A 13,383-nucleotide genomic window follows, 5' to 3' on the forward strand; every position below is an offset into this window, starting at 1 on the left:
TAATATTAAGTGCACATTATTGTTCCTATCTCCACAAGGCTCACTACCTCATTATGCATTTTTTTCATTTACTATCAGTTCCTTTCACAACTTCGATTATCCCTTTGTTTTCCCTTCTTCTTGTTTTATCATATTACCACCCAGTTCGTAGGCTATCCTCCACAGCGGGTTTGTGCCATTAAATAAGGCATCAGCGTCATCATCATCATCGGCAAATGGGAATCGACGTGCCCGAACACGAGGAAAGCGCAGACGCTGTACAGCTGTATCCAGTACACAAATGTTGAGCGGTTAGCCAACCATGGCAGCTGAATAAGGTTGTTCAGTGTCATCACTTTTGTTCGCACTTTGCCATTGTGTACTACCATTCCTCAGTTTAGCGACACTCATGGTTTTAAAATCTTCGGCAACGAACTAAAGGTGTTAGCTACGCAGATCATGCTGGCTTTTTCCGAGGAGACGAACCTAGCACTCATGATGTCTTATTACAGACTGGCCAATTCGGCATCGCTTCTGGTGAGCCCAGATAAACACATCTAAAATCTTAGGTACTTGGTCTGGTTTGCGGAGTAATACGCAAAGTCATTATGCTGGTATTGAATGTGCATACGTGTTGTTGTATCGTAGGTTAGCTAGGTCAGGTGGCCACACGCACTGAGCCACACTCGTAGCCCTCCGTCCCAGAAGAACAACCACGACTCCAATCCTATGAGATCACATCTCTCTATGCTTCTTGACAGCCCCAGCCTTTTTATTGCAACTTTGACGTCATGTATGACGTAACAAACTAGATAGCAAACGGAATCGAAACCAGAAACCAAAACCAACTACACAAAAACACCAACTTACACCTTCCCTTTAAAAAAAAAAGAAGGAAACTTGAACAATTCATGAAGACAATCTAAGAGGTCACAATGTCCCTTAGCCATGCTGGAGGTCGGCGGATTCTAGTTCTGCGTTCCGACTGTGCTGTAGAACTCCTGGATATCGTAGGGACTCTGGTTGATGTCAGTTCAACTGGTATGACCAGGCGCTCATCCTGCAATTCTGCATCCTGGCTGTTCATAACTGCCAACTCATCCCGCACGTAGAAAAAGGGCTGCAACTCAGGCAGAGGACTGCATTTCACCGGCCACCTAGTAGTGACGTAAGTCATCACCTGCTCTAGCAGCAAGTCGGATTGAACAGCTTGCTGAAATTGTGCCTTTGTGATGCAGGCGGAAACAAGTCACACAGTTTCTTCCTCTTGTTCTTGCACGTTTGACAGAGGCAATCGGGATAGAGCTTCCGCCATCTTGTTATCACTTCCACAGTGATAACATCAAAATTGTAGTAGAGAAGACGTGCTGACCATCTTACAATTCGGGTAGTCCTGCGGCCTCTGCCCCGGGATGAGAGGAGAGTAACCAGAGCTTGATGGTCAGTTCGTAGCTCGAACTTTCTTCCCCAAAGAAAAACTTGCCAGTGTTCAGTCACCCATACGCATGCGAGTACCTCCTTTTCCCCTACGGAGTACTTGCGACAGCGTCCGAGACGCGAAGGCAACGGTGCGAAGTTCATTTCCGTATCGCTGTCGTAGCACTGCTCCCAGACCGTTGTCGGAAGCATCTGTAGTCACTACCGGAAGTAGCTCGCGCCTAAACATCTGCAAGGCCTTGCCTGTTGCGAGTAGTTGCTTCACAGCACGGAAGCTTTGAGCAGCCTTGTCGTCCCAGGAAAAAGAAGCTCCTTGACGAAGTAACTGGCGAAGAGGTTCTATGACGTCAGCAAGGTGGGGAATTAAGTTGGCACAATAGCCGACAAGTCCAAGGAACGAACGTAGCTCTGTGGTGTTCATGGGCGCTGGGCCATGAACAATAGCTTCAACCTTCGATTTCAAGAGTGACAAGCCATTGTGGCTGACGACATGTCCCAAAAATGTCAGTTCTTGCACATTGAACAACACTTTTCGTTAAGCCGCAGGCCAGTCGCCGATTTGCACTGAAGAACATCATGAAGGTTCGCAGAGTGCTCAGCCGCAGATTTACCGTAGACGATGATATCATCTATGCAGCAAAGTACGCCCTTGCAGCCTTTCAGAATTGAAGTCATCATCTTCTGAAAAGCGGCTGGTGCAGAGGCGAGGCCGAGACACACTCGACGGAATCGAAAAAGACCGTCGTGCGTAATGAACGTCGTCAGATCGCGGCTTTCAGGCGTTAATTCCAGTTGATGGCAAGCTGATGCCAAGTCAATTTTTGAAAAGTATGTTGCCCTGCTAGCTGATGTAGTAAGTCGTCACTATGTGGAAGAGGAAATCCGTCGACGATGATAGCTTTGTTGGCTTCAAGAAGGTCCATGCAAAGCCGAATGCTGACGCTCTTCTTTCGGACCACTACAACGAAGACATGCATTCAGAAGAATCCACTTTCTCGATTATACCTGCTGCTCAAGCCGCTGTATATCCATAGAAACTTGTTCCCGAAGGGCCATATAGGCAAGTTGACGTAGCTTAGCGGCCACTGGAGTCACATCCAGCTTGCGGTTGATGTGATGAGCAGAGCTTTTTAGTAGTCCTGTCTCATATGAGAACAAGTGTCTGAATTCTCGCGAAATTCCAGAGGTAGAAAGTCGGAAGCGACACTTTTAGGCATTTCAACTCAGCCCCATGTATATGCAGGTCCAGGCTGCCGATGGCGCCCAATCCAAGTACTGCGATTCCCTGCTGTATAACATGCAAGAGACCAAGGACACTGCGCTGCTTGTAAGCAACGGTAGCGGGAAAACAGCCCTTCACCGTGATTTTGCTGTTAGAGTAATCCATATGGTTGCATATGGTTGGCCCATGATGAACATAACATTGCTATGTCATCGAGATACGGAAGTGCAAAGTCCTCCATTCCTCGCAGCACCTGGTCCATAAGGCTAGAGAAGCAATATGGCGCATTCTTCAATCCAAAGCTCAGGACTTTCGGACGAAAGGTTCCCATCGGGAAAATAAACGCCGCAAGCCTGCTTGCCCTCTCGGTCAACGGAACTTGCCAGTACCCTCTAAAAAAATCGACCGTAGAGATGACATTAGCGGTGCTCACTTTCTCAAGCCTTTCCTCGATATGCGGTATTGGATAAGTCTGGTCCTTCATGATTAAATTGAGCCTGCGGTAGTCAATACATGGTCGCGGCTCCTTTCCGGGGACCTCAACTAAGATAAGAGGCGAGGTATAATCACTCTCTCCTGGCTCGATTACACCTAGCTCTAACATCTTGTTTATTTCAGCGGTCATGACTTCACGCTGACGAGGTGAAACGCGATAAGCTTTCTAACGAACTGGGTCCGATGAGGTTAACTCGATGTCGTGAACGATCGCAGTGGTCCTGCCCGGTGTGTCTGAAAATAGGTCTTTAAATTCAGACACGAGTTCCCTCAGTTCGGCCCTCTGATTGGGATTCAACTCCGCCTGTTCTACTAACTTGTCAATGGTCTCGTGAATGTCTTTTGCCTCCGTCCCTACTGTTAACTCCGGAATGTCAACAGGCATCTCCTCAGGTTGGTTAAGGGACATGCTCACAATGGCCTCCCTCTGCCGGTAGGGTTTAAGTAGATTGCTATGGTACACTTGTGGTGTCCTCCGTTTTCCCGGTACCGTGATTGCGTAGTTTGTTTCAGATAATTTCTGAATTATGTCAACCGGTCCTTCCCATTGAACCTCTAGTTTGTTTTTCAACGAAGGTTCCAGGATCATTATCTTTTCCCCAACTTCAAAGCGTCGCGTGCGAGCCGTCCTGTCATAGTAATGCTTAGCATTACTTTGTGCCTTACGCATTTCCTTCCCTGCTAATTCTTGAGAAGTGTGCAGACGGTCCAAATTCTCTAGCACGTATGCCACAACCGAAGGATCGTCTGCCTTGCCTTAAGAGGAAGCTTTAGCTCGGGTGCTCCTATCTAAATACATGTAAAAGGAGAATTCGTTTTTCTCGGCAACCACTGCACCAAATTTGACTGGGTTTGCTGCATTTAAAAGAAAAACTTAAAATCTGGTGACTGTTGGTTTCGAATTTTTGAGTTAGGCCGTCAATATTTTATAAAAAATTGACAAAAATTGCAAATTTTCAGAAAACGAAACTATCAAGTTTACAACTCTGTAACTCAACAAGAAAAAATAATATCACAATTCTGTGAATTGTATCTGATAGAACATCTAAAGCGGACAAAATTGATATGTTTCATATGAATCTCAAAAAATGTAGTAATATGTAATTACAACTTTTGCAGAACCCTCGTAAACAATGTAACAAATTCACGTAAGATGTAAAATGACATATAATATTTGTCCGCTTTGAATGATCTAATGGATGCCGTTTACAGAACTGCGATATCTGTTCTTGATGCAGAGCTATTAGTTTGTAAACTTCATGCTTCTATTTTTTTCAAACTTCTGAATTTTTGAAAATCTTTCTAACAAAATTCAAGCCCTAAATCAAGATTCTGCTTCCAACAGTCACTAGAATTTATCTTACTCTCTCAAATGCAACAAATTTCATCAAAATCGGTCCAGGGGTTATCTCAGAAAAACGTTTTTGCGTTTTTACATGTATTTGAATAGGCCGCGTCGGAGTTGGGCCCGAGCTAAAGCTTCCTCTTAATGCGAAGAGGGGAGCGAAGAGGGGAGCGAAGGTAGCGACCGTAAACGAGCTCTGAAGGTGAAAAACCTGTTGATTCGTGTGGTGCAGTTCGAAGCGCGAACATTGCCGCAGGCAAGCAACTCTCCCAATCGGCTTTGTGCTCGTAACAAAGGGCTCGCAAAATCCGTTTCATGACTGAGTGGACTTTCTCTACCGCGTTTGACTATGGGTGGTACACTTAGCTATGAATGATATAACGCCGCACCTTTCCAGAAACGTTGAGGTCAGTGAGCTCGTAAAGACGGATCCTTGATCTGACTTGATCTCTGCGGGAAACCCTACTCGGGCGAAGATAGGCAAAAGCGCGTTGACGATCTCCACCGAGCTTAGTTCTTTGAGAGGCACTGCCGCGGGAAATTTCGTTGCGGGGCATAGTGCAGTAAGAATGTGTCGATAGCCAGACTGCGTTGCAGGAAGTGGTCACCACTGTGTCTATTATGAGCCTGCGAAATGGCTCCGTGATAATGGGAACAAGTCTCATTGGCGCTTTCGCCTAATCTCCGCGCTTGCCTATGCGTTGACATGTGTCGCAGCTTCTTACAAATGCTTCTATTTCTCGAAAGCAGCCGGGCCACTAAAATTCCTGCAATAAGTGGTCCCTTGTTTTACGTATGCCTAGATGCCCTGTCCGAAAGCCCCCGTGAACCAGGTGCAGGAGCTGCTCACGATAGGAATGCGGCACCACAATTTGGTCGAATTGCACTCCCTTTCGACTGGTGTACTTTCTATAGAGGACGCCTGCCCTCATGAGGAACTTCACGTTCTGCTTGGCCGCACCTTCTTTAGCGTCCGGCCTTAGGTTACGTAGGGTGGAATCTTTTTCCTGCTCAGCAATCAATGTGGCATGGCCTACATTCAAAACCTTTGTCTGTATTCTGCCTAGCGAGACATTTCATGCTCTGCTGCTTTCCTGACCTTTTCATTAGCTGGCGTGCTTTCCGCATCATCCCCTAATGGGCTGTCCTGTTCGGTACTGGTTGACGAATCCTCTATCAAACCTGTTTCCTCCACCACTGGACATTCGTACACTGCCTTGGCCCTTGCCTTGGTCCTTGCCCATCCCATGCCTTGGAACAAGTTAAGGCTTGCACTATCCCTTCATTAAAACTGATTCCCCTGCGTCGCAGCAAATCCTCGGATTTGTTAGAAAACAAATATGGATATTGAGGCAGGAGATGTGCCGAGACGGCTGCTTCAGTGTCCAGTACTCCAAAAGGCCCTTCAATATGAATCTTGGCCACAGGGAGACAAACACTGGAGGTTTCCACGGCTTGCCTTATCCAATCACATTCTCCCGTGAACTGGCCTGCCTCTAAATACGACGGATGCACCACGTCGATTGTGGCTGCCGAGTCGCGAAGCACTCTACACGGTTTGCCGTTCACCACGAGGTCTCGAATGTACGGTTCTAGCAATTTCAGATTTTCCTCGTTACTAGTTAGTGACATCAACACTAGTTTGGGATTTTTGCCTCCCACGGAGATACGCCCCGTTTGCTGGCAGTTGTAGCAAACTATTGGTTTCTTGGCCTCGAAAACGTTTTTCTTTTGCCTTTCTGCCCTCTGTTCGGGTGACTCCTCCCTACCCTTGCAGTTCTCGTCACTAATTTTCACCGAATCTGACCTTTCCTTTGACTTATACTGATTTGACTTCGACCATCGCTCTGGCTTGTCGGATCTGTATTTAGTCACCTCCTTCTTAGGAGCTTCGTTGTCTTCGAACGCACGGAGGGTTACGTGCTCCTCAGCGAGATTGGCCGCACTCGTGATAGTGTCTACGCCTGGCCTATCCTGTACCCAATGCTTGATGTTTACTGGCAGCCGGCGGTAGAACTGTTCTAAAGCAACGCACTGCATTGTCTTTTCGGCGTTGCCGAGTGCACCCTCTCCTCTGAGCCATTCCTTCATGTTTACCTCCAAGGTGTATGCAAAATCTGAATATGACTCACTTTTGGTTTTCTCCACTTCCCTGAATTTTCACCTGAATGCTTCCGCTGATAATCTATACTTTTTAAGCAGATTTACTTTGACTTTATTGAAGTCCTCTGCTTCTTCCTTCCCCATGCGGGCAATGATATCAGCTATCTCACGTGGCAGTAACGTCAGCAAGCGTTGCGTTTCTAGCGAATTTTGCCTTCTCACACGTGCGCTCAGACTGTACCAGAAAAAGACCTATGTCCCCTCCTACTGCGTAGGGTGCCATCAAGTCTGACATTCTGCGCTCGCTTTCACGTGCCTCTGGGCTAGGTCTTTCAGAATGTTGAGCTTTCAAGAGTCCAATCTCTAGGCGCTTCATTTCGACGTCGCGCTTTTCTTTGGCCTCACGTGCTGCCCGCTCACGCTCTGCTTTTTCCTCTAGGCGCTTACGCTCTTCTTTTTTCTCTTTCTCTAGGTGCTTACGCTCCTCCTCTTTCTCTGCGATGCTACCTAGGCCTTCCTTCAGTTCATCGTCGTCTGCCCCAAACGCTTCGATCGCCTCTATGATCTCCGGCTTTCTCATTGATTCGGCAATTTGGAGGCCCAACTCTTTGGCCAAGCTCAACGATTCCTGCTTCTTTAGTGCCTTCAAGTTCATGGCTGCCCTTAGTGCTGCTAACTCTTCACTCTATAACAACTTTGACGTACTCAAAACTTCCGACAACGGTTAAAGAAAAATCACTGCTCTGTACTTCCCAAAAAATATGTAAAGCCAAGTGATATCTTAGTGAAGAAAAGCCGTGCACTCACCATATGCAGTGATGAATCCAGACACCTTCCTTCCGAACGTTGTTACCAGGACGACGAGGCTACGATATCGTAGTTGTCGTCCAAGTTGGGGTCTCCTGGGTTGCGTATCGCAATCGCTGCCAGTCAGTTTGTTGCGTACTCCAGGGTAGCGTATCATACTGATGCCGAGTTGTAGCGGCGCCTGCCTATCGAAACTCGACTGACGTTACTTATTGGGTAGCGTGGCGTTGTCGGCGGGCGGCAGTCATCCGGTAGACTATGGCGACCAGGCAAGGGCGAGACGATTTCTAGTGCGAAACTTGCACGGTTTATTCAAAGGTTGTTGAAAGAAGATGAGAAGAGAATCAAGTGGATCAAAAAAGTACATTTCGGAGCTCCTTAAATAGGCTCTCTACAATCGTGGGAGGGATCTTGCTTCCGTCGACGACACGTGACCGACACGGAAAGCATGCTGCAAGGAGGAGGAATCTTTGGTTCCGTCGACGTCACGTGACCGGCACAGAGATACTGCTGCAAGGAGGAGGCCGTCCCGCCTTCTAGAATTGTAGACTCATGTCCGTCTGTTTTGCGCGTTGCTGGTTCGTGGAAGCTCTCCTGTAGACTGGCCGTTCGAGGAGAGGGTCCCTCTAAATTGGCACACACACACACACACACACACACACACACAAAAGAGGCCCGTAAACACTGCGGGGCTTCCGCCAGACGGGCAGACACTCGAAATGGTCACAGCGAATTAGGAAGTCACGCTTCATTTCAACGAGGCAAGGTGTGTGAAGGTCGGGTGAGAGAAATTCCTTTCTGCACGGGGTGCGGGACGCCAACCATAACAGTACACATTTTCACATATTCGGTAACCCAAGTTGGCACGATGGTTCGTCTCTAACACTGTTGCCTCAGCATAGCTAGCCCAATGCGCTAACCATTGTTCCAAGGACTACCCAGTGACCCGGGTATAGGCGGCAAAATAGTTAGATATAAATTGTACTTCATAGCTAGATAGACCCCGGGAAATGCGTAAAGTGCCCCAAGAATGCTGAGCATTAAAATTGCTGTAGAAACCATTGAAGACTGTCACCGTTAATACGATTAGCGTTGAATTAGTGAGGTGACACACCGTATCGCCGATTATCAGTTTTCCATAGGCCTTGTCTAGTGGACTTTCGAGATTTACACGCTGTAGGAAACAAGAAAACTGACTGGATGGTTACAGGTGTATAACGCGAATGTTTAAACATTAGCTGTGATGTGGGTTAGGCACCTTCGCTCGCGACTTCGAGCTCGCCGAATAAGTTGTGGGACTGAAGTTCTCGCTGCTACCATGGCATTTCAGTCTAAAGGACGTTTTGTAGCTTTGCCGCTTAAACTACTATGCTGCTCTCGGATGCTAGAACACTCAGCGGCTTTTTAAACATACAGTGGCGCGGCCGATGGCGCAGCCGAAGGCGCCATGACAACGTGATTGCAGGACGAGAATGGGATGACAATTCGGAAATGTGGAAGATGGTATAACTACAACAGCATGACGACGATCGTATAACGAAAATCGGATCAAGCTGGAATGACGTGGATGGAAGGATCATGAGGATAGTTGACAAAGAATGCATTACGACGATGGCATGATAACAGTGTCATAATCACGACTGAATGACAACAAGATGATTCTGAAATGAGGAAAGTAGTACACACTATAGAACGACGACAACCTGACGACGATCACATGAGGCGAATGGGATGACGACAAGTTCGTGACGACGACGGCAAGACGAATGTATCACGGCTGCTGTATGACAGTGACCTTATGACGATGATGCCATGAAGACGACGGTATGACATGATTCCAATGACAATGGAACGACCGCGACGGCGTCGCGGCTGCGCTATACCACAGAATGCATGACGATGACAACAGCGTCATAATCACGATTGAATGACGACAGCACGATTACGATAGAATTACGAAGGAATGACGTCGATGGAACACTGAAGACGGTATGACGACGATGGCATGAAGACAATGGAATGACGAGTGTCTGACGCCGATGGCATGACGAAGACGGCGTGACGATAATTTTACGCCGTCGATGGCGTAACGACGACGGCGTGACGACGATTGCGTGACAAGAATCGGGTGACGACTCCAACATATCATGATGGCGTCAGATGCCGTGATGAGGATGTTTTATAGCTTTGCCGCTTAAACTACTATGCTGCTCTCGGATGCTAGAACACTCAGCGGCTTTTTAAACATACAGTGGCGCGGCCGATGGCGCAGCCGAAGGCGCCATGACAACGTGATTGCAGGACGAGAGTGGGATGACAATTATGAAATGTGGAAGATGGTATAGCTACGACAGCACGACGATTAGCGTGACCACGATGGCACACACCCAGTGGCAGGAAGACGTGAGGACCCAGTGGCACATAACACACTCGTGGGAACTGTAGATTGCACAATCTCTGAGGACGGCCTATCACTGCTGAAGGCGCGAACCGCGCAAAACTGAGCAATGTTTCGGACGCGGAAAGCAACTAGAAAGACTAGCAATATTTCTTAAGTCTATAACTTTCGTCGTCGGCAACGCTGCTTGGTAATGGCGGCACGAATTATCGTCGGCATGATAGCGTGATCACAACGGCTGTGCAGCGACAACGACGATGTGACGATGAAATTACGATGATGGAGATGGCGGCACGACGGCACGACGGCATGTCCTCTCCGTTCGTTTACTCCACAAAGGCCAGATGTTCCTGCGACCATTTACTTCAATATAATGCAGATCACACGCATTGTATGATCATCATAGCGCATACCCAGTGGCATGACGACCCAGTGGCGCACACCCAGCAGCAAATAACATACACATAAGAACTGTACATATAAGCTGCACAATCGCAGTCAGTCTTGGCGATGCTGTATCGAGCTGGCAGGGCGAAACGGCGCGACGAGAGACGTGCGGCGGTCGTTGGCGACAGAGACGCTCGCAACCGTGAATCCACGTGGCGTTGTGCAAACACCGCTTCATACAGATGCGCAGTGACGTCATGAGTATGAAGACGATGTTTGATGTTTATCTAGGGAAAAAAGGTATTTTTTTCCGTACACCAGCCACCAATGTACGTGTCGCCATATATGACGTCAGCGGTTCCCTTCGCCACTAATCCCGATTTAGCATTTTTGTGCCGCTTTACACAGTGCACACCGATTGTATCTCTCACCCTTATCTGTGCACGTGTGTAGCACTGTGCTGACAATTTTTTTATTAGCCTGCACAGAAACGCCTTTCTTTTTCCTGCTCTCTTAGCTACAAATCCCGAACTCAAGGAACACATCTATAGCGCCTTTTAGGCGTAAATGCACAATGAAATACGTTGATTGACGGCAAGTCATGTGCATGCTCCGATTCGGCGTTACTTGAGCGTGACGCAGCTCATCCAGGTCTTGTCACGTTAAACATCAAAAATTTATTGTGTGACTTTTACGCAAGTTTTGCAGTACAAACATATTCGTTTTCGCATTATAAAGATTACCCGTGTTTATGGTTTTGATCTATACATGGCCTGCAGCACAATGCGCGCCGTTACCCGCGCGTTATCGCGCCTCGGTGGCCGTGGTCTGTGACGCCGTGGTCTACAGCTACTGCCACAAAGTGATAGTACATAAACAAGGGTAACTAAACAAACAAATTCGCCGCACCATACACTTTCACAGAAAAACGCATGGACACGCAAGTATAGCCGCAGACGATGTCGTCTTGGTATCGGCACATAGGTTTCCCACTCGCTTAAAGCGGGAGACACTATACAGTAGACCATTGGTAGACGTTCGAACAAAGGTCACAAATGCGCACAAGGACGACAGCACGAGAAGCGCTGCACTCGCGAAGATGCTGTATTTTTTCGCAACTAACTCATCGAGTGCGGATTGAAAACAGCCGCTGCAAATGCTACTGTAACCACACCGCCAGCCGTGACCACCCCTCGAAACTCAGACCAGCTTCTTGACGGAGCCGAGCAGCAGCACGACGTCGGGCCTGCGCTTGAGCATGAGCAGCATGAAGGGCCGGTCGACCACGAACTGCGTCAGGGTGCGCGGCTCGTCGAATGTGGAGCCGCTGCTCAAGGCGCTGGACGAGTCCGCTGCTGGAGCGGGAGACAGGGTCCCGCTCGGCGGGCTGGTGGGCGGACTGGCGCCCACCGACGGAGGAGAGACCACGCCGCGGCCAACAGAGGGAGAGGAGGAGGAGGCGCTGTCTGAACCCCTGGCGCCCTTCCGGTTGGCGTGCAGGACGGCCACGTGACGCGCGCCGGACAAGTGCGCGCCTTCTGCTTTGCTCAGGTACCTGCGCCACAAAGGACATGCGTTCGTACACGTAACTTGAGCCAAGACTTCGAAAATGAATTTCTCTTTGGACGCGAATCGAACCCAGCTATAGTGTTGGCAATAGCATAATGTAACTCAGCCTTTTTTTTTTTATTTTCGCCAGAATTAATTAGGTTGTCGTCATCATCATCAGACTATTTTATGTCCACTGCAGGACGAAGGTTCAATTACCTGCGATATCCAATTACCCCTGTCCTGCGCCAACCGATTCAGCACCCTCTGCTGCGTTACAGGTCTGACTGCCGCCTTGGTAAGGTGCTCCGCAGCTGCTGGGGACTGAGGGCCCTCGCTTGATCGAACGAGTCATTTGGGGGGAAGTGGCGGAATACTGCACCAGGAAGGCCAATTCCTGTTTTTGTGAGAGAGTGTCTTTTATGGAAGCTTAGTGGGTCTTCCTAATTGGATTACTATAGCCCCACTGCCCCTCGGCATTTTTGCCCGTGTCAGGCGGCACTTCAAGCCTGGAGGTTAATTATACTTAATTAGGCAACTTTTAATTGATGACTTATGAGCGCACGTGCGATACGCAAAGTTGTAGAGCACGTTCAGAAATCGCCTAATAAATTGTTTTCGATGTCAGATGTCTCACGTAGTTCTCTTTTCCGCATGCCAAAGAAAACCCGCAAAATACGAAAGAACAACAACGTGATGGGGCGCTAGCGCACTCCTGTTGTACTATGCTCAACTAACAAAAATATAACTAATGCATCTGATTACGTCATTTGTGTACCCTCGTGCCCAAACACCACCTGCAGAACGCACAACACGTTTCACGTGCCCCACTGCGGATGCGTCTGTGATACAGCTTATGCCCTATATATCTTTTCCTTTTGTTGAAAAGAAAAGAGCCGAGAAAGTAAACATGGGATCAGCAACATCGATTCTGTTAGCTGTTTTTTCTGCGTGTAATTTTCGAAAAATTGTAAATAATGCCTGCCAGCGAGAATTCGTACACATAGTTCATCACATAACTTGTGAGCAGCTCTCTCTATCATTAAAAGTTTCTGTGGGTTATTTTGCCTGTGTAAATGAAGCGGTTGTGTCCGAAAGGAGATCGACGCTTTTGTTAATCGTTTGGGAAGTTACTAGAAAAATTCCGGACTACGGGGAATCCGACACAAGTAAAATCCCAATTATCTCCAGTTTTCATCTTTAAAAATAACACCTAATTTTTACCTCCTTCCTCCCTCTCCTTCATCCTGAATTTCGAACAGAAATCCTGAAAACGAAAGATCTTATTTATTAACCAGCTCCTACAGTTTCTTTATACCATGAAAGTCCACGTTAAGCCTGTGACGCTAAATTCATATACTAGTATAGCTTACGTCTAAGGACACTAATTTATTTGTGTACTGAACGGATTGGAATAAAATGTCTGCTTGGTAAGTGCTCGGAAAGTTATTACAATACTACATTAACCTGTGTAATCACCAGGCTCGTGCACACGGGAACACATGTCCATTGTACGCCATGTGACGAAATAAAGTGCTCAACGGCAGGAAGCAATGAAAATTGTCTTCCTCTAAAGGCATGCAGCGCGTGTTTTAAGCCAGGGAGTCTTCGAAGATGAATGTTGATGTGAAGATGAATGAAGTGTTGATGTCTCATGTGTCT

General features: G+C 47.7%; 1 protein-coding gene across 1 annotated transcript in view; it reads right to left on the reverse strand.

The window, feature by feature from the left end:
- Positions 1-8,913: 8,913 nt before the first annotated feature.
- LOC142587612 (iris-like) overlaps positions 8,914-13,383 on the reverse strand; it is a 29,629-nt gene continuing 25,159 nt past the window's right edge. Inside the window, exon 5 of the mRNA XM_075698753.1 lies at positions 8,914-11,728. Coding sequence (XP_075554868.1) covers positions 11,374-11,728 — 355 coding nt within the window. The 3' untranslated portion in view covers positions 8,914-11,373. The remainder of the gene's footprint in view (positions 11,729-13,383) is intronic.

The sequence above is a fragment of the Dermacentor variabilis genome, chromosome 7, assembly GCF_050947875.1.
Source record: "Dermacentor variabilis isolate Ectoservices chromosome 7, ASM5094787v1, whole genome shotgun sequence".
NCBI classification, from domain to species: Eukaryota; Metazoa; Arthropoda; class Arachnida; order Ixodida; family Ixodidae; genus Dermacentor; species Dermacentor variabilis.